We start from the raw sequence: 22,324 nt of genomic DNA, 5'->3' as shown, positions 1-22,324 counted from the left end.
GGAAAGTTAATCCCTACACCAGCTTTCCATGGAACTTGTAAACATTGCATAAAACCATAGAGTCATTTAGGTTGGAATGGATTTGCATCATCAGCTCCAACTGTTAACCCAGCACTGGCACATTCACCACTAAATCATGTCCTCAAGTGCCTCATCTACAGATCTGTTAAATACCTCCAGGGTTGGTGACTCCAGCCTCAGCCTGTTCCAGTGCTTGACACCCTGTCAGTCGGAAGCATTTTTCTAATGACCAGTTGAAACCTTCCCTCTCACAACTTGAGGCCATTTTCTCTAATCCTGTTGTCTTGGGAGAAGAGTCCAGTTTCCACCTCACTACACAACTTCTCACAGAACCTGATCAAGTTAAGCTGGAGCTCCATCAGTTCTGTAGGGAGTTGTGGGGTGTTAAGAGTCTGACTGTCGTGTGATACACTGAGAGTTGTATCCATTCCTTCCCTCTGGGTTTGATACTTTTCCTCTCAGTCCCACACCTCAATTTCTTATAGAAAAGAACAGTGAACTATTCACTTCAGAGATTGCATTACCTTACTCTTTTAATTGTCACAGAGACACAGTAAAATTTAAAAACTTCCATTTTAAAGACTCCCACCATGGGAGGCTGACTGCTGAGGATGGGCACAGTCTCAGAACCCATGGCACTGAGCATTGCTCATGTCCTGGTGTATCATGTCTCAGCCTGAGGAGCTCCTGAGCTGACAGTCTGTGATGTGTTGTACTAAAAATCTGACACAGATAATGCTGCTTTTGTTAAGGCTGAAGAAGAACATTTGCAATATTGACTCTTGCCTATCTCTGTTTATGCTGTGGGCTAGAAATGTCTACATTTCCATGCAGGATTTACAGAGAAAACTGGGGTTTCTTCCCTGTTTTTTTGCATCTCTTTGCAGAGCATAAACAGAGCCCTGCCTCACTCTGAACAATATTCAGGGCATAAGAAAAGCTTTCACTGACATTAAAGAAAGCAGTGGAGGCACTGTTTAAACCATCTTTTTCAAAACTATGCTGTTGTGTTCATAGTGGTGTACACTGAAAGTAATCTTCAGCATTTCTGGTCTGGTTTAACTTGCTGTAGCAAACATTTATATGTTCAAAATACCTGTGGGAGCATCAGTAAGCTTTTTTCATGGGCAGTGCTTACAGACCTAGGCTTTATTTTAATGTAATAAAGACCAATTTTTTGTTGTCTCACAATCATTACAGCTATTACTCATTGAGAACTAATTCCTCAGCCAGGCCTTTCATTTAGGTCTTAGCTGACTTCTTGAAAGGTTGAGTCCTCCATGGAAAAAAATTAAGGATGTAAACATTATTCTGCCATTGACAGAATCTGGATATTTTTCTTTTTCATGAGAATTGTTTGGCAAGTGGATCACTGTTGCAACTAACTTATATCAAAATTAGGAGCTTTGAAAAAAACCCGCACTCAACTTCTTAAAAAGCAATTAATGAAACAAGAAATCATGATTTCAGTCCTGTAGTAAATAATTTAGTAACTCCCTGAAGTTAAAGAGAAGTGATGGCAGAAAATTAGGGTTTAGATTGTCAGCTGATGTAAATTGATCTCTCCACTAACCTAGTCTCTTTCAAAAAGAAAGGAGGCTATTTTAGTATCAGGAAGCAAAATCAACTATAACAAGAAGAAGATCTGGCCCAAAGTTATTTATTGTAAAGATCTGTTAAATGCCACCCTCTGATATATTGAAAGTACCTGTTTAGGCTTAGCACACTTTCCTTCCAAAAGAAAAAGCATTTGCTTAACCAACAAGATGCCAATAAAAAACAGAATTACAGAGAAGTTAATTAATGAGATAATTCTAATACATCCTGTTTTGTTTCTTGGCAACAGAAAGCGTGTGGCAGTCAATTTTTCTGCCAAATATTTTATCTTCATGTTATCCATTTGTGATCCGTTGCCTGGCGCCTGAATTGAAGCCAAGTCAGGGGAAAGCAATCAGCATCAGCAATTTCCAAGCTACCTTGGAGCATGGAGAAGCAGAGGGAGCTTACACGTTCTTGTGGCTTCACAAACACTTGGCTTAGCTTGGGGAAAGGCAAACTGTTAAGTAACTCTTGAAGTACAATGGGAGGCTGTCATTTTTGGTCTAGAAGCTGTTTAAAGCTCAGTGCATCCCAACTGGGATATCTGTATTTCTAACAAGCGTAGATTGAAATCCCAGTAGAATTGACTCAGTCTCCTTCCTTCCTGTGTGGATATGTTGGGGAGTGTGCAGTTTACCCCTTCTCTTTGCCTCCTGATAATGATTGTGAGGACAAGGATGCCTGGGCTTTTTCATCAGGGCTGTCGCTGCCTCAGTGTGTGACCTCGGAAAATAACTTGGCGTCTGTATGGGTGGAATTTTTAAAACGAGCTGCCTAAAATTAGGCATCTAAAAATAAACAGCTTGTATTCATGCAGATGTGAAGCCTTGATTCAGATTATTTTGCTGGAAAAAAAATTAGCTCCTATGTTTGTTTACCTGTAAAACTGAGCAGTGTTGAGAGACATGATGAAATATTGTAGAATCTTTATGCAGAAGAAGCATGTAGAGATTTTTTTTTTCTTCTTCTTTTTTCCTGGGGGTATAATTATTTTGGCCTCAACCTAATCAAATCAAAACAAAAGCTCTTTTGGAAGCATTTCTTCATGCAGCATGGAACTCACTACTTCAGAGTGTAGATTAATAAAAAGCAGGGACATATTCCAAAAGAAATTAGAAGAAAAACATGGAAAATAGGTGCATTAGTGGCTATTAAAAATTGATCTGGAGGTAGTCTAAAGCTAAATCAGCATTTTCCTGCAATGTGAGAGAGAATCTAGAAGGATCTCTGAGTATTTGCCCTGGTTCTAAAGCTTTTTCCCTTAAGCACTTCCTGTTGCAGGTTTTAGATCTTTGTTTATGCCTTAACTAATTAAAATACTGTACAAGTTAATTAATGTTTTTAAAACATTGAGACCATCAAATGAAATGGATATGCAAGTACTTCAAATGATGTCTGAAGGGGGAGGGAGGGTCTTTATCTAACTACAGAGATTCAGTGTGCTGCCGTTGGCCCAAATCTCTCCCTTAATGAATTTATCTACAAGCTGCTGCACTGGATTCTGGAAATGTCTGGTATGAGTAGCTCTGGGTTAATATAGACCTCCTTTTAAAACCGTGTGACAGTTTACAAAATGCTCTGGGATACCCTAGGATAAAAGGTACATAAATGCATGTAAAATGCTATAATTAGGATGCAATTAAAAACGCACAAGAAAGGAGTGTTTGCTTGGCTACACTTTATATGTCTATAAAGGTTTATTTTTCTGGAGCACAGGAGACATGGCAGAATACTTGTTCTAAGCAGTTACACTTGAAAATAATTGCTGTGTGCCAACTCTGAGGAAGTTATTGTAAATTTATTTCTGCTGCAAGGCAGAGACAATGACACTGATGTAATAATTTCAAAGAATGGGGCAAAAAATCTGGAGGAATCACTCCTGGAAACTGTAAACGAGAAGAATTACCTGCAATCAGGAATGTCAGCCTGTATTGGGAGGTGAAGGAAATAGTTGAAATACTGAGGCAGAGTCTGCTTGTAATTTTGCTCCTGTGATGTGTTGGTTGTGGCACTGTCACTTATGAACCAGCTCTGGAGAAAAGGCTGTGGCACCCACAGGGACTGTGTAAGGACATTTTCCATTCTATAGGACTTGAAGTGAGAACACATAAGAAGATAAACTGTGAGGGAGCAGGCTAAGTTCATTTCTTTTGGTAAGAGCTTATTGGTATCCTTTAAAGTCTCTGAGTTTTTTTGGGGTTTTTTTTTGTTTGTTTTTTTTCCTTCTGGGGTTTGGTTGTTTTTGTTTTTTTTAAATAAATAATTTTCTTTAAAAATGAGGTGTGATGGCCAGACCTTTGGTTTGAGATTCATGAGACCTCAATTCAGTTTCTAAACTGGGCATAGAGATTTGTTGTCCTGGAAGGATCACTCAGTTTTCCCCGTGTTTTTCCTCATCTGTAGGATGGAAAAAATATCTCAACAGGATTAAAAATCTTCCAGGGAACAGGCTGAGCTAAATGGTCCAATGTCATCTAGGAAGAAATTATTTTGAAACTTGAAGGAAAAACTTTGATGCCTTGCCTGTCTTCTAGGTACTGTGGGAATGTGTTGATTCATGGATCTGTGGTTTTCTGAAGTGGCTGATAACATTCTTGATTAGTAGGTTTTCTGATACTAGGTAGTTTATGAATGTGTGTGCTTCTGCTTGGGTTATATGAAGACTTCAGGGAGAAAAAAGGGTAATTAAAAAAGGAAAATTGTACAAATGAACTTTTAAATTCAGGAAATGTCAGATTGTTGGTTTGTGTGATGGAGTCATGGAGAATGCTGTTGTCTCTCTGTTTTTCTGGCAGCAGTGTAGTTCTGTGTATCCCTTGCAGCACAGGGATTGATTATTCTCAATCACTTTGTAGGAATTACAATAAGCCTGAGAACTGTGTAGGATGGAATAAGCTAAATCCAATGAAATTGCTGGAGAACTAACAGCCAGAGAGTCTCAGCTGAGCTTTAATAGCCAACCAAAACATCTCTCTGCAGAGCATAACAGACTGCAGTATTTCCAAGTCTTGTCACTTGGCAAGATTTACGTGGCTTTTTTTTTTTTTTTTTCCTCATGAGAACAACATACAGTGTTTATGCAGCCCACTGGCAGATTTCAAATACTCTGAAATTCCTGCAGACTGGACCTTCAGCTTTAGGAAACCAAAGGTGCTGAAATGGGACTCAGAACTTTTACAATGAGAAGTGATCGTGTTGTACAAAGGTACAAGGTAGGGTCAGTTAACTGGACATAAATGAAAGTGAATATGTAATCAAATATATTAGAGAAGTGATGTTTTGTTCATAAATAGCCATGTAGATGACTTATATTTGTACCTGCCTTGAATATGGTGTCTAATGTTGTAGGTACTAATAATACTGAGCTACTGAGAAAGTGATGACTTGCAAAAAATGAAGATGTGTATTGAATCATTCTTATTCTTCACCTCTTCACCTAAACAAAAAATACATAAATGTGGTTAACAGAAGAAACCACCCTGGTGTACTTGAGGAACTTGTCTCCTAATGAGGACAAAACTTATTTCTGGGCCCATGGAGCTGCTTATGTCTGGGACAGAAACAAAACATGCAGTTGTATCTAGGGGCAGAGTAAATAAAATATATAAATTCTAGTGGTCAAAACTTCCTGGGAATACAGTAGTTTAATTTTGTGTCTGTAGAAAAAGAATAATTGTATCTGTTTACCACGTCAGAGGATTAGTAATGGTAATTAAAGTGTGGAGTGCTTTGCTTATTAAAAAGAAGAATGGGAATGGGAAGAAAGCAGTGTTTCTGATGAGCTTTTCATTTTCAGTCAGGCATGTTACAGTCCAAATTGAGTAAACACCCTGTCCTGCACTCCACTTATTTTGGCAGCAAATAAAATTTATAAAACCACAGGAGAACAATGTCAGGCTGAGAATAAAGGTAGAGAGACCAGGTTCTGTGCCTGTGTTTACATTTGTCTGTGCATCTGAATGACTGTTTTTGTAACAAGCTGGCTGAGAAGATGACAATTCATTGTGGGAAAAATGAAGTCAGGAGTCCAGGAAATTCAGGATTTAGTGTTTGAAGGAGGGAATTAAAGTACTTAGCCAAAATTTGGTCATATTTAGCAGTTCCCAACCAAGAAGCCAAAAGTTTTTATATGTTCTGGCATCTTTTCATTCATGTTTTGAGAAGAAGTGATAATTTTTTGTCGTCTGAAGTGAAATCTCAGTGATAAAATGGATTTCTTGTTTCAGCAGTATCTCTCAGTCCATAGTAATGCACAGAGGAGAGTAAGTGTATTCTAAAGAGGGCTTCAGTTTGCAAATTGTCAGTTTCTGCACCTTGTGCTTGGCTGCTTTTCAGTCAAATTTTGTAGGATGAGGGTTAAACAACTTCTCTTTCAGTCTTCCCTCTCTCCCTCTTCAAGGGGAACAGAACTTAAAGGTGCTAACCATTAGTATGGGTCCAGGGGAGAAAGCATAGAAGAAGAGAATGTGCAGCTCAGGAGGTGTGAGGAGAAATTCAGAAAGAATTTGATGCAGTTAAAGGAGACAGCTTAAGGGTTCTGTGGATGATTTAATGGACATGGAAAGGAACTGGGAAAGCAGACAAATGGAAAGGAACTGGAAGTAATTCTGGGGATGGTATGCCAAGAGGATGTTCCAAGGAGGTAGGGCAAACCCGATGGGTGTTGAGGATGTTGGACTCAAATCAATCAGAACAAAAAGATTCATTAATTCAGCTGCTCAAGGAACAGTTTGTCTCTGGTTTGTGCAATGCGTAGAAGGAAATGCCTGGAAGTCTGCACTTACAGTCAGCCTGATTGCCTCTGTCCGGGAGGGGTGCAATGGGAGCAGAGGGAAGATGCCTGCAACTTCAGTTTTCCCTGTTCTGAGTGTGTGTGAAAATCTATAACTGTTTCTTTCACAGGGTCTTCCTCCTTTGTTTAGGTGCAGTATAGCCATAAAACAGTGGAGTTTTATGTAGTGGAGTGGAGATGAGATGCAGAGTGAAATAGACAGAAAACAGTTTCAGGACAAAATCAACTCTGGTTGCAGTCAACTTTTAAGGCTGCTGCTTAGGATCCTTTTGTATGAAAAATAAAGTGATCAATAAGTTTTAGCTGATTTGAGATGGTCAGAGCATTAAGGCGTGTCATTGTTTGAAAGACAGCATACCAAGGTCTCAATTAGTAATGGAATAGTATCTAGAGGAAAATACTCACTCTTCCTTTAAACTGGGAACACAGACACACCTATTCTGCTTGGGCCACTCCCTTTCATACTGTTCAACCCAGGAAATAGTCGGAGTGGAGCCACAGAGTGAGCCACCTCTGAGGGCTCTCACTTGTTCCTCCAGCTTGTCATTCCTTCTCTGCCAGGCTGTAGCTTTGGAGGTGCAGGAACAAAACTGCCTGAGAGCACAGATGGAACTGGAAATACATCAGAGCTCTGCAAACGGCAAAGGTTTGTCCCGGACTATTGCTCTGCTATGGAAATCTCTAATGATAAATGACAGGTTAAGCCATCCACAGGACATTGGTTCTTGGGTTTACAGAGGGAATCAGGCTGAGGAACCTCTGTTGGACTGAAATTGGGATCTTTCTGATAAGAAAAGCAGTTTCTTTATTTCAGTTTGTTTTTCTTTACTGATTTAAGAGTTAAACACCTCCCCAGCCTGGTGTGTTTTATGAACAGTGGACTTTGTTACTTGGCTGAACAGTGTGTGCATGTACCCATGTGCTGCTCCTCTGGAATGGATATCTGAGCATAGGGAGCAGAGCACAACTCAGTGGAATGAAACAGGCTTTTTATCCAGCTCTGACTCCGTGTGTATTTTTGTAAGAGATTAATCGCTGCTGTCATTTGAAGTTTCCCATCTTCTAGCTAAAGATGATGACAGCATGATGATGCTGTGGGGTGAGTTCTGCAAAAAGAGGTTTTGGAGTCCTGTAGTGGCAGGTGGCATAAGAGTTCAGAATATTGCTAATTGATGCTTTGAAAGAAAAGCTGATAACCTGTCAGTGTTAGGGTGCTTTTGAGGGCAGGTTTCTTTGGTGTTTAAGCTCAGGAAGCCTTGTGCAATCTGTGTGTCACTGACTGAGCACACCTACAGGTTCTTGTCTGTCCTGCAGCCACCTGTCACTGCTGCTGTCCCTGCACAGCAGGGGTGGCTGTTCAGTGCCTCTTGCTGGTGTGTGCTGCCTTTCCCTGCTTCAGGTATGACTGTGCAGCACAGGGTGCCAATATGTAACAACCTGAAACCAGGTGAACTCAAGGCACTTTGCTGCTGCACACCTGGAGCACATTCAGCTCAGTTTTGGTGGTGGGTGATACAGAGTGAATACCCTTTGCATCCAAGAGCCATGCAACTCTTAGTTTGCTTAGTAAACATTCCTCTTATTTTATGCCACAGTCTTAGATAAAGGTGAGGAAAGAGGCATAAGTAGAAAAAGATGTATTTAGCTTTCTTAGTAACTCAAGTATGGGTAGTTGTTTTCTCTGTTATGCTTGGGCAGATAAATAAACTCTTGGGGTGCCCGTTTGATTTCAGGGGTTAGAGATGGAAGAAGTAAAGTCAAGTTTCCTTCTTTGCATTGTCCTGTATTTGTCTCTTAAAAACAGATATCATCTTCCTTTGTGGGTCTGGAGATTAAAAAAGTACTAGACATACTGAAGAATTGTTACACCTCTCTATGAAAAGTGTCACTTTACCTTAAAAAAAAACCCAAAAACCAACAGAAAAATACAACTCAAGTTTCCTACCAATTGTAACAACAAAAAAAATTTTTTTCCATTGCTAGTTAATCTTTGTAGGCCAAACACATAACCTAATCTAATGTTAATTTAGATATAGAATTTTTATTTCTGTTCTTTATCTCAATGTGAGCTGAATTAGATATGCAAAATTCCTTTCTTCTTCCTTATTTCTTTACTAATTTGCTTTTAAAATACAAACTTTATTTATTTTTAATTACTATCAATTAATTAATAATTAATTAAGAATTAATGTTCCCAGTGTAGAATGCAATAGCAGTTGGCTAAAACAGCTGTTTCTGTACATTCATAGGTGTGGCACTTGGGGACATGGTTAGTCCTGAGTTAACAGTTGGACTCCACGATCCTGGAGGTCCTTTCCAACCCAATTGATTCAATGTTTCTCTGATTCTGTGATCTTGCTGTGATCTGGGAAACTGCCACATCATTATGTGAATTTAATCAAATGAATATGTGATCCCCTGGTCCTGTGGGGTTCATTATAGTGAGGTCAGGCTGAATCTCTGACCAGGTACACTGAGAACTGGGGAAACCTTGCTTGCACCTCTGCCTGCTTTGGTTGGTGATGATGGTCTGGGTGGGGATGGGAATCTCTTCTTTCTGCTGGGATGGATAAACTTGTGATTGAATTCACACTGAGAAAGCACAGGGGAGGCAAGTGATCCTTGTCTTTGCTGCTCTGTAGGTGTTTGCACTTCCCCAGTGTTAGCAGGGGAGTCAAGCTGTCTTGAAATCTGATATAAAGAGAGATAATTGCTTGTCATTTCATTAAAGCTGGTAATGAAAACAGGTTGTTTAATTTGACTTCCATTTTTAATCAGTTTCATGAGCTGGCTTTTCTCATTCTAGACAAATGATCCCCTGGTTCTCTTTGTCAGCTGTCTGTTTCAAGGTGGAAGGCTTGACCTTATTCTGATGATAACCCAGTAAGCAGCAGGAGAACTGAAACTTTTTCCTTGTTCAGAATCAATTACTTGACTCCAGGAACAGTACTGTGAGAATCTGGATTTCAAAGAAAGCATAAATGTTGGGGGCAAAACTCAGTAACAATCAGAAAACCACTACAAAATGGTGCATTATCTTCTAATTCATTCATAGTTAAAAAGGAACTAACTGGGAGCTGCCAACTAGTTTCAGTCTGAAAATATGCACAACATATGTTTATAACATAAGGTTTTCTACTCATAAACACTGTTGTGATCAGCACCTGTTTTAACTGATTCATCTGAAAATTTTGCTTAGTGCTGCTTAAAGAAGTAGTTCATCAATCAGTTTTTATTCACACAACCTGACAGGTTGGCTGCTTTGCCTACTTTCTTTAATTATTTTTGTTGTTGCTTAGCTATTCTTCATTGCAGAACTATTTCTCCATCAAACAAGGGAAAACTCTGACTGAAAAAGTTGAAGATTCCTAGAGAGCATTAATACCAGCAGGGTTTTTGAAGCTGAACTGCATAGAAAAATGATTTTTTTTTTTTTTTTTGTGATTGATTTGTGTCAGTGGTAAATCTGTGTATTAAACAAATACCACAGTGGTAACGTCAACACAAATGAAAGGAAACTTAAGTTTTGCTCTAGGCTGAGGGAGTGTTTACACTTAAAAAACCCAAACCAACCACCCTCCTAGTATGTACTATTAATAGTTGTTTACATTCTACAGAAACTGAAGAACCAGGCGTCTCATGGAGTAACTGGCTAGATGCAATATCTAATGTATTTTTAATACCAGAAAGTACAGAGACTTGTGGTGATGGCTAAGAATGCAGCAGAAATCCTCCCTCAAAGATGGCCAGGGCCATCTTGACTTTACATTATGTTCTAGTTGCAATTAATTTCAAATTAATTGAAATCTTACACTTGTGTTTATAGTTAAGCTGCTGGAAAAATAACTTTTCTTAGTAGCTCATATGCTCATGAGCTTAGTAGCTCATAAGACCTTAAAAATCCCCATGTTAATTTATGGCATTTGGTCATACAGTGGAAGTATCAGATCAAGAAATTCTTGCTGAAGAAATAACTGCAGTAAATCATTGCTGCAAATACACTGTGGTAGATATCAGTCAAGCAGTCAAAATAGTCTTCAGTTCTTTTAGGTGCTCCATTTGACTCATTCACCATTCCAGTAATTTATGATATCACTGGAATGGTTTTTCCTACTATTGTAAGACCTTGTTTCCTACTTCCTCTTTCAAAATTGTAGCTCACTAGATTATGAGTGCCCTCCACTACCACTGCAAGATCAAGACTCTTGATTTTGTGCTATCTTGGAATAACTCTCCAAGGATTTGATAGGCACAGCTTCACAACATTGAACATGTCAGGGAAATATCCTAAGATATGGCTTGTCCAGTGTTGAGTGGCACTGGTAAAGAACAAATCCAGCTGTACCTGTCCTCAAATCAAGAGCACGTTTCTCCTTTTCAATGTACAGTCAGCTCTGGAAGTTTTCTGTGTTTCTCTGACTGCTGCTTTTCCTGATGGTGCTGGATTACAGCCCTTGGTCAAGGAATTCCACTAAACTATCAGTAAAATATAAGCAAAATATTTGTGTAGCTATGAAATACCCAAGGGGATTGAAACCTCTCTTTATCAAATACTAGTTGGCATATGCTATATGTGATTTCCTGCCATTAATAAATGGAGACAAATTCCAAGTGTTTTTTTCTGTCCCATTAATGTATTTTCAGATGTGTCTTTGTCTCATTTTTGCCTGTACAGAATGTGATCCCTTTGAGAGAAGTGAGCTGCTCACAGAGGGATATTTTTGCTTAACTGACAATTTCTTAGTTTTAACATGGCTCTTGATCACTTGTGTGTGTGTGCAGCTGATTTAACCAGAAGATAGTGCTGACCACAAGAGGAAGGGTTCAACAGTGCAGTAGGATTTATTTAATTAGAAAACAAAGGTTAGCCAACACAGCATATTTAAAGCTGCTTTTATGAGGAATGCTGGCAGTGGATGAACTGATCTGATGTCATTTCTGGCATCCTGTAGCAGTGCCATACTTTCCACTATATAGAAAGGTAGCCTCCTATTCTTAGCTGTGATGGACATTGACAAACAGTTTCTACTGGCTTCTGGTAGGGGTTTAAATTAGTCTTTATAGTACAAAGAAGGACTCTCTTTTAGAGTTTCACTACAAGAGGGCAGTGTGACTGCAGGAGTTCTCCTTTTAGAGTTATGCCATACTCTGAGAATGGCTTTGATGTTGGAGAATTTGAGAGTTGGATGCAGCAAGAGAAATACTTAATTCTTATGATCATGTGTGCTGGTGCTACAACTACTGCAGAAGATGCAGTGTTAGGGGACAATGGATAAAGTTAAAATAAGATGTTTAGGAAGCCCTGCAGTGATCTAGAGAAGACTTTCTTCTGATGTAATTTTTTACTCAAATTCAGCATTTGAATAAAGTGTGTTTTTGTAATTATGTGACATGTCAGAAGAGACTGTAATGATATCCAGTTTATTTCAGGGCATAACAAGGGGAGTGGTTCTTTCTTTGATGTCATGCTTGTAACAACGTCACTCTTTACAAAGGTACAGGAAATAAACTGAGAAATGAAAGATCTCTGAGGTTTTAACTTTGATCTCTCTGCTTCCCAACATATTTCTGTCTCAGTTACTGTGATGTCTACTGTGAAGAGGATGTTACAAGGAGCTTCTTCTCTCAACTGGAAAAAAAAAAAAAAAAAAGTCAAAGTTCAAGAAAGGAAAAAGTAAAGAAAAGAGTATGATTAAAGGAATTACATTTGTCTTGAAAGTCTTTGCTCTGTTAAAATAAAAGACACCTAAACATTGCTGAGTAGGAAAAAAAGCTTCCTACTGAAGATCTGAAGAACTGCCAAATTCTGCCAGGATCCTTTTGGCTAATGGTTCCCTAGAGTGGCTTAGGCACCTCTTTGACTTCAAGCATAGAGCTCAGCCCCACAGAAGTTATGGGATTATTTATGAACTTTGAGGTAGGCAAGCACTTGGATTGTGTTGTTGAGTCAATTATACAAAGTCTTGGAAGTGCAGCAGTTTTTGTATTTATATTTCATATAGTTTTCACTAGATCTTGCCTAGGAAATTGCATCAGTTGTCAGCAATTACACTTGGCTTTTTTTCTACGTGTAAGTAAAAAGGATTGGGTTTGTGCAAGAATCCATAGTGCAGTGTTCTTGACATTGTAGATCAATAGATTAGCCTTGTGCTGCCAGGAAATAAAATGCTGAGCCACCTCACCTCCTAATAATGCAATAGGCAGATACATTAATGCACACACTGCTATTTTATGTCTGAAAATAGATGTGAACAGAGATTTTTTTTCCCCATAACTATTCCAAAATAAACATTGAAATGGATAAAGTAAGGTAAATATATTTTAGTTGAATCAGGTCTATTGTCGTAACCTGCTAACTCTTCTACTCACAGCAGCCACAGTAACAGTGATTCTGCTTGTTTGGGGGAGAATAACTAAAAATTGAACTTTCCATTGGAGAAAATGTACAGAATTAACTGTTTGCCTTTCTTGATAACTTGGTGTTCTGTGGAAAACACTTTTAGTGTTAAATAAGGGATACAATCTATTGGAAAATCTTTGAGAAATACAAATGAAGTTGGAATGTAATGAAGATCAAGGAGAAGCACTCAGCTGTGCTTTACATGACCTCTTTTTTTAATGCTGACCAGTTAGTCCCTAGTGTTATCATCTGTGGTACTTCTATAGTTTCCATTATCACAGAATCTGAAAACTTCAGTCTTTAATGTACCTATTGTTCCAAATCCCTTGTGAGGGGGAAAGTGATAGGGGGAAATACAATGGAAGAGATTAAGAGAATGGCTCAGGGATGAACAGCAAGTCTGTGGGAGTGCAGAGACAGCATTTTTCCCAAATCCTATGTTAAGGCTTCCAGAGGTAGTAGACAGTACATTATTAGCTGACATTATTAGAGCTTTTTTTCCCTAATGTCATTTAAATACTTCATTTGCTGATTGATTTTTCTATCTACTGTTCTTCTTTGTCCTATTTCAGCCCAGCTAATAATTTCAGGTGAAGTTAGATGGCTGGTGTTGCTCTCCTTTGTCCAAGAAAAAGATCATTAGATGTAATCTCAAGTATATTGTTTAGATATTTTTGTTTGTTTAATCTTTCTGCTCGCTGCTTCACTGAAGGATAAACTTGGTGGTTGTTGGGGATGGAGGAAACGAGTCAGATTCAGTTTCTGAGCATACAGCAAAGGGAAAAGCATTCCCAAGAGCTTGTTATGCTGCCTGTCCAGCATTACAATGCACTGCAAAGCTGGGCTTTTGTTACCAAAGGCTCATGTGCCATGGAAGTTATCATACATAGTTGATAACAGGAAGCTGAGCACAATGCTTTAATTCAGCTGAAAGATTTTGCAAATGTCATCAGTTGGGAAAGGAAATTGTCACAGTGTGGTTTTAGTTAAGTCTGAGATAGAAGTGCAGTTGTGTTTTCTCTTGCGTTTTTTCTTGGTTACAAATTGTAACAGGAGAATAAAGGGCAAAGTGATGTTTCATGTATGTTTTGGAATGAATACCAAGAAACCAATACATAAAATAACATTTGCTTTTGTACTTCCAAGTTAGTTTAACAGAATGGCTTGTGCATGCAGATCTTGCTGTGGATGTATAAAACAGGTCTGATTTTCAGTGTGCCACCTGGAGAGATCCCCAGGTGGTTTTTCAAAGAGCAGAATCTTTAGATACAAATGTAACTACACACTATTCAGGGTTGAACTTGATACTGTCCTTTCACACAGACATTCACAGATTTCATGGGCTGGGCAGATTTTCTAGCAGTTCTTCAATTTGCATGTGTATGCTGCAGAAACAGGCATTTGGTGGAGTTTGGCTAATTATTACCTAAAGGTCAGTTATAAAAGCAGTGCAAAAAAATGTCATGTGGCAGCTTGATAAGAAGCCTGTATGGGACACTCATTCTTAATTGTGTTGCTCAGCTGAGTTATAACACAGATCCTTTTACCTTTGGTACCTGAATTAGCCTGAATTTTAACCTGAATTAGCCCTTTTCAGTTAGTCTTTTTTTTTTTTTTCTTTTTCTTTTTGCCAGTACAGAGAAGCCTTGTGGCTTTGTGGTCTTTCTGTTCCTCCTGTTGCAGGCAGTAGTCCAGCTTACCTTAGAGAACCTTGTGTGGGTTTAAACCAGTAAACTAACTTGGTAGAGACCTGTGGACTGTAGAATCCCTACCTCTGCAAGTTCTTCATAGCCTTTATCACAATAAAAGATACCAAAGCCCCATAGCTGTATTTAAACTATATCTTATGTATGTCTAGACAGTAAATTCTTCAAGTAATAATAAATATTAGTATTTAGGAAGTAATACTAAATATTAGTAACTAGGCTTTTCAATCTGTTGTGAATAAAAATTGCATCTAAATGTACTAGCATGGATCTCTCTTTGAAGTGTCTGCTTAGTGCTTTATATCGCCATCAGCAGTACTTATATGAGCTCTCTTAAATGTTTTTCATAAGTGAATATGGTCTCAGTGAAGAAGCAGCAGGTGTTAAGTGAATGGACAGTAAACAAGTGTAGTGTTCCAGGAGCATATTTGCATGTGAGGAGCACCTGTTCTTCACTGGTGGTCACCACCTGAATCAAGAGAGCACAGACAGTTCATTCTGCAGTGTTTATCTAAGCAGATGTCATTGACATTGGTGTGATTGGTAGAGGATTTCATTAGAGGAGCAGAACAGAGACAGGTATGTGTGGCCACTGCAGCTGTCTGGCAGCAGGACTGCTGATTCAGCTCTTGTGTGTTTATTTCTCAGCCAGGATAAGAACAAGATTAGATGGGCCTCATGCTCCAACCAGTGTGCTGAGAAAATACCCTGTTCCTGTTACTCCTGGTGCCTTAGCTCTTCTGAGATGTGGTGTGCTGGAAGCTGCCAGAAAACACAGTGGTGTTTGTACCTGGGCTCTGTTGGGGTTTGGAGTCCCCAGAAGATGGACTGGACAGTGGGGCATGGTAGTATGTGATGAACTAATGGTGTCCTTACAGCAGTGTCTGCTTGCAGGAGTACCATGGAATCATAGAATTCTAAGGGTTAGGTTTGGGTTGGGGGACCCATTAATGGCCCTCTAGTCAAACCCTTCTGCAATGAGCAGGGACATCTTCCACTACATCAGGTTGCTCAGAGCCTGATCCAGCCTGGCCTTGAATGTTTCCAGGGATGGAACATCCACTGCCTCTCTGGGCAACCTATTTCACTTGATCCCACTGTCCATGTCATTGGTGAAAACACTAATGAGTACATAATAACACATTTTAGTAGTGGTGGCAATTCTGTTTCTGGGTTTAATCTAGGGGCACATTTAAATATCTCTCTGACCTGAGCATAATCCCCACAAAATTTCCTCTTGTGCATCAAGGGAATGGATTTTGTTTCCATTTGAAAATAATTTCTGTAAACTATTAGAATATAATAGCTGAGCTACTTTTTAAGGACTAAAACATGATTACTTCAAAAGCCACAAAATAGCTTTGCACTACCGGTATTTAAAGCTCAGCAAATTTTATGTAGTACCTGAATTATTAATGGTGATAAATTGGAAGAGGAAGATCTGTTCTTTTATCAGCTTTAAACAAGCAGTAGTTGGTTGACTTTGCAGAGAGAGGCAGCTCCTGCTGAAGCCATGAGTGAGCAGGTCCTGGGTGAGCAGCCCTGTGGGGTGAAGGGCTTCTGTCAGTATGCCCAGAAGATGACTGCCTGTTTTGGACACCTAGGTAAAGAGATTAACATGTGCATGTGGATTTTTTGGTCCTCATTATGTGGGTGAAATGTTTCCTCAAGTTTACAATAAACAGCTGAGTGTTTGAACATCAGCCTGTAGTCTTGAGTAAGTAAATAGTGGGTGTCAAAAGTTAAAAAGCTGAACGTGGGGAATAATTTTACCACAACTAAAGTTTTGCTTCTTTTTTTTGTGTGTATTTGAATGCTGGATATTTTTTTTCTTTTTTTGCTATCATTTACTGGTTTAGTTATTTTATTGCTTGGGTAACTATATTTCATGGTAAAAGTAGATAGGGTACTTACTCATTTTTCATTTAGATGAAGACCCTTTTTTCCTCTCCTTACTCTCAGTCTCTTTGAGAATTCTTATATGGAGAAGGTAATCCTGATAATCCTTTTGCCTTGGACATATGCATGAAACATTTTTTGGGGCTATCTACCTTCTGAAGTGGTATGATGAGGGAAAAGGAAAATTTAGTTTTGTTTTACCTTGTTTACTGTATTTTTGTTTTGATATTTTTTGCAGCTATATTTTGCTGAACTAGTGTGACTGACTTCAGTTTCTTGGGTTTCTGATTGGGCTGTTTATTGCTTTCAATGCATGATTAAATTCACACTGAAATGCATTTGCTAGAAGTTTAACTCTGAAGGCAGAAGAAATTAAGACAGCATTAGTGCACTACACATTTCTGCTGAAGGGCAAGTTTAATCCTCAGTGTTTCTCTGAAACATGGAGGGATATTTTCTCTTCTATGTATTTAGCCCTTGGTGTCTGGTCTTTACTATTTTTCACTGCTTCCTATTCTGTTTTTTAATTTCTTTGTGGTTTGCAGTCAAATTTTTTTGTTACTTCTGTTCTTGTATTAGTAGAGATGCTTCTATTCCTGGATGCATATGAAACATGCATGTATTTCTATCATCCAGGCAGCCAATTGGTGTGGTGAATTCAGAGGGGATTGAATGAGAAATGGTCTTGAGGCGGCTGGAAATATTTATAAATAAAATATTTATGAAGTTGGAAAAGAGATAAAATATTTAAAGTAGCTCTTCTGCATAATTCCTGTCTCCTATCCAGCCAGCCCCCTGTGAAAACTTGCAGTCTGGAAAGTGCCCATACCTCACACTGTGCTCTGTGAAAGCTCAAGATCCCAGCACTGACTACTTGGATTAGACATGGCTTTGAATTGGCAGTGATTTAAACAGGTTTTGCTACTTGGCAGATCCTGAGACTGTTTCCTCAACACTAGTTCTGAGTTGAGTGCCCTGGATTCCTAAGATTTTCACAAAACACAAGGACAGGGTTGTGCACCTGTGATTCCTGCCTTTTTCTTTTCTTCTCAGCAAAAATATAAGAAATCAATCTTTTCCCCTTAATTGAGTGCTTGACTTAAGTGGTAGGAGATTGCCATTGTCTTTTTGATTTAGACTGAGGCTAAATCCCAGTGTTTAGTAACTATTGTAAGAGGCTGGCTCAGGCCTTGTCCTTTGCCTTGGACACCAGGATGTGCTACAGTCTTTTATAGGACTGGGAAGACAATGGGATTCCTCCTGCTCTTGTTTTGCTTATTTCTACTGCTTGTCCATTTATATTACATATTGACAGGACTGAGGCTTGGAAGACAAATATTACTTAAAAAAAATGAACTATCCAAAACATTGTATTGCTGTGTGTTATTAAGCAGCAGCTGGCATGGGGTTTTTGAAGGGTCAGTTCTCAGATAGTGGCAGCAATAGCCAGGGCTGGAAAGGGGCAGCAGTAGAGAAGTGTCTCAGGGAAAGGAGGATCTTATTTTAATTAAGCAGGATGTTTCTGCAGTGATATGTAATGGTTACTAAATCCTGATCCATTGTCCTGCCCCAGTCCCATGTGTTTGGTGGTAGAAGGAGGCTGGATTGTGCTGCACTGTTGGATAGATTATCAGACAGTGGTCATCTACTGATCATCTGCAGTGGTCACAGGCTGAGTGCTTCTGTAGGGGATATTTGGGTCATCCTGCTTCAGTTCTTACTGCAGGAGCTGGTGTAATGAATGTCTTGGTGAGCAGAGCTGGAGGTTGGAATCAGCATAGAAAATGGGGAGTCACCCTTAAACCAGTGTGTTCAAACTCCAGTGTAAGGACTGACTTTTCTTCTGGGTATTAGGCAGCCAAGCTTTAGCAAATGTTGCCACAGTTGGAAGAGTTTCTACAGGGCTCACCTTCCTGCTCTCTGAGGATTGACTTCTGCAGCAGAGTTAATGTCTGAGCAATGTGTATTTGCCTCACCTCAAAGAGCAAAGTCCACCTTGACGTGTCAGGGGTCTGGCTGGTTGGCACTGCTGTTGTCAGATGTCAACATCCTTCCCCGATTACCCAGCAACAAATGACACTGTCAGACTGAGAGATCCTTGTGTTGACTCATCCAGCCTCTCCTGTGAGTCACCCCTCTGCTTTAAGCTCTGAACGTAGATCCACCCTTTTGCATTTTCAGAGCTGCCTCTTGCACTGAGGGGCTGTGGTGTGCAGGTCAGTAGGTTGAGAAACCTGTGAGAGAATGAAAAATTGCTGCAAAACTTCATTTCCTAGGAGTAATGCTTAAAACACACCATTTGCTGAGATCTCTGATCTGATACATGATACTCTAAGGCAGAACTGGAGTTGCTATATTTATTGAGCCATCTCTTCCTCAAATGTAAATTAGCATCTCCCCATTAAAATTAGTACAGATTTATTCCGGCTTGTCCTACTGTGTTCTCCATTGATAAGAAAATCCAGGAATATGGCTATTTAAGGCGAACTGTGATTGGATACATGTTTTCAAGATGATAAAAAAGTTATACTACTTGAAAAATATAAAGTAATTGACCTCATAGGAGATGTGTAATAATAGATGATCAAAGTCTGAATTTATGAGATGATATTTTCTCTTTGAAACAGGAAATAAGGCAGTCTTCTCTTCTAAGCCTATCCCCATCTGGAGTTAGTACTTGAGCTATGAGTTTTGAGGGAGAATTAAGTGACAGTTTCTCACTGTGCTCAGTAAGCCTATTTGGCAGAGATTTTGTCACCTAACTTAAAAAAACCTTACTGGAAGCAGTGCAATGATTACACCAGGTCATTTTGCAGCTGCAGCCAACCTCTCTGTGTTAAGGGGAGTTGAAAGTCTGGGCCAGACACTAGCTGGATTGCACAGTTGTCTCTGTGCATGAGAGCAGAGAGTCTGAAGTTGCCTCTGAGCATATCCAGGTCCAGGGTCTACCTGTAACTTTCTCTTACAGATGATGAATGTTGTTGGTTTGGGGGTTTTTTTTATCTCTTTCACTTTGGAATTTCCTGTGACTTTCCAGTGCCCTGTTGATGATTAACTCTGCCTTTACCCAGGGAGAAATATTCATTAGATGATTAGATTAGCAAGTCACTGGAATTGGATTAATGTAAATACTTCTTGTAGGTGAAGCAGGAGGGGCTGGAGCAGTGTCTGCAAAGCCTCTGCTGTCAGCTACACAGGAAGGTGGAGAGGAAGAGCAGAAGCAAACCAATCCTTAATGGTTCAGGGAAAGCTTAAGTGCTTTTGTTTGCAATGGGCAGTGAAAGCTGCAGAAAGGATTTCTCTGAAGAAATCTGCTTATGAAGTAGTGTTAGCCAGTGCTTGGGCATTCCTAAAAAAGGAGGACCAACGTGCTCTACCTTTGCTACAACCTTTTCTCTGTAGCACACGGACAGACCTGGCATGGAGGAGGGCTGTGCTGGATTAAATGCACAGATGTGCATTTGTAGCTTATGATGATGATGATGATGATGATTCTTCTATAATAAGATTTCTGACACAGCAAGGTTTTTTTGATTTTAAACTAATCTGCTTATGTAACTCAGTTATGTTCTTTCTCTTGTCCTGAATATTAATCTGATTTTCAGATACTCTCTTTGGTTATGTTTCTGATTTTTGTATTCGTGGGGATGAGTTTCAACTGATTACAATAGTTTTAGATGGCAATCACCTGATCAAACATACTGTTCTAATCTCTTGAAGATAATCACTAAAAATATATCTTCCTTAATCTCCTTTCCTGGATGAGAGAAAAAGAGAAGGATTGGAAAGGGCAGTGTGCTGTGAGTAGTAGAGTCACTGGTGCACTACAGGTTGTTTCCTTAGCTTATTCTGAATAGAAATGCCATATTTCCCCACCTTAAAAAGCTTTGGAAAGCTCTGTGGCTCAGGTGAAGAACTGGTACTGGAAAAAGTGAAATTTCAAAATTCAGTCAGAAGGATGTCAATAATTGAGGATGGGGATATTGCAGAGGTCCTGTATCTCATTCCCAAGCAGAGCTTGCTGAAGCAACTGCCCTACTTGAATCCAGATGACTACTACTTGTGTGAGCAGTTATATGACACTCCTGAGCATCTGGGTAAGTGAGGACTGCCACCAGATCTTGATTTTTGGTTGGTGAGTAGGCTTAATTGCTTTACAGTTACCTTATGCTTTGTATAGCAGCAAGATACTGTATGACAGAGAGTGTGTTCAGGTGTGGAGAAAGGCTTTGTCACTGACAGAGGGAAAGAAGAATAAAATGCCAGGTTAAAATCTGGAAGCAGTTGGTGCATATAGGTACAGCTTTTTCTATATGTCCATCCTGGGACAAAGAGGGCCTTAATCTTCACAAGTATTCAAGCTAGAAAAGTACCTTTTGAAAGCACAGAATCCTGTAAGTGGTGTGTTCAGGGCTTTCCTATGGGATTTGTGAAACTGTTCTCTTCTGCTTGCTTTCAACCTATTACCAAGGGGTATTTGAAACTGCCTCATTATTGAATTGGAAGAAGTGATTAAAAGCTTTTCTGTGCTCACCTCCTTGTCATCTGTGAATTTATTAGGCTTCTGTTGTTTCTTTTATCTAGGTGCCTCCTTTTTTGGATAAGAATTCATAACTTATTTAGACACTCTTTCTGCAGGAGCCAGTCCATGTTTTTGATTATCCTTTTATATTTATTTTCCTAATTCTATCATAACTCTTGAAAAACTAGGGAATAAAACTGCATTCATCATTTAGCATAATGTAGGTATATGCAGAGTCATAGTGATGCTCTTTATTCCTCCCTGTAGTTTCTAAAATTTGGTTTGTGTTTTCATTAATATTGAACATTAGCTTGTTCTTTAATAGAACTATTTGTGGTGGGCTGACTTATATCTGGAATTCATCAGCTTAACTGGTTTGTTACACTCCATTACAAATTTAAAAATAAAAGATTTTCTGTAAATTCCTGTGTGTGAATGAGAAATTGGCTATAAATGTTAGTCTATTCCAGATAAATTTCAAAGATTTTATCTTCTAGGATTTGCTTTATGGACTTCAATTTGGATAAGACAAACTCCTTATGTGCTGAAATTTTGTCTGTACTAAGCAGATGGAGAAAGCTGCTATATGCTTGTCACTCTTTCCAGCTCCTCAAAATGTTAATACTGAGTGATTGTGTTTGGTGGGCAAGTATTTTTCAAAGATCTACTTTGGTGTATATGACATTTTTTCTTCTGTGCAAATTGCTTTTTGCTAGTCAGCTCTGTACCTAATGAACTTCACCTTGTAGGAGAAGAATTGTCCCAAACCCATATGCTGTTGCAGATAGTTAATGCTTCTAAGTAATCAATTATTTTAAAGGTAGCATTTCAATGAAAGTGATGCCAAAAGATGGGACAAATGTATAATACAGCTGTGAGATGGGAAAAAGCAAATATCATTCTGCCTTGCCAGCCCCCGCAATGTTTCCCATTGGTATTCTAGGAAAAAAAATCTACACACAATTCAGCATTTTTATAAATCACAATTTATCATTGAAAATTATTTGGATGAACAGTAAAAAGCTATATGATCAATATACGAACAGCTATATGATCAATCCGTGCAGGACTCCAATGAAATTTGTGCCATCAGAGCAGGCTGGGAGCTAAGTTCTGATTTGTATGGGGCTTAAATCAATCTGGAAATCTGCAATTTTGCAGCTCTTCAGTCACATGTCAGCAATCACAAAGATAGTAGGACAGGTTCTGTTTAGCATTATGCTGCAATAGATAATGCAAATAACCATTATGTATTTTTTTCATTTCAGCCTCCAATATGGGTGCTAATACTCAGTAGGGTGGGTCCTGCTTTCCAGTGCCATGTGTAATGCTAACTGAAAGGTTGAAAGGTGTCTGGTGCCCCAGCTTTACTAAAATTACAACAA

General features: G+C 39.1%; 1 protein-coding gene across 14 annotated transcripts in view; it reads left to right on the top strand.

Moving 5' to 3' along the window:
- ABLIM1 (actin binding LIM protein 1) overlaps window positions 1–22,324 on the top strand; it is a 186,943-nt gene that overhangs the window by 40,375 nt on the left and 124,244 nt on the right. For 4 of the 14 annotated variants that reach the window (XM_079312949.1, XM_079312956.1, XM_079312948.1 and 1 more), the window contains exon 1: window positions 6,884–7,058. The exons of 2 other annotated variants lie outside the window; for them this stretch is intronic. In XM_079312949.1, coding sequence (XP_079169075.1) covers window positions 7,019–7,058 — 40 coding nt within the window. In that variant the 5' untranslated portion in view covers window positions 6,884–7,018. Of the gene's footprint in view, window positions 1–6,883; window positions 7,059–22,324 lie in introns of those variants that run through there. 8 more of the 14 variants (XM_079312960.1, XM_079312959.1, XM_079312945.1 and 5 more) reach the window with 3 other exon arrangements.

This window comes from Erithacus rubecula (assembly GCF_903797595.1).
Source record: "Erithacus rubecula genome assembly, chromosome: 9".
Taxonomy (NCBI): domain Eukaryota; kingdom Metazoa; phylum Chordata; class Aves; order Passeriformes; family Muscicapidae; genus Erithacus; species Erithacus rubecula.
The sequence above is the reverse complement of the archived record's forward strand: the minus strand, read 5'-3'. Positions and strand labels throughout refer to the sequence as shown.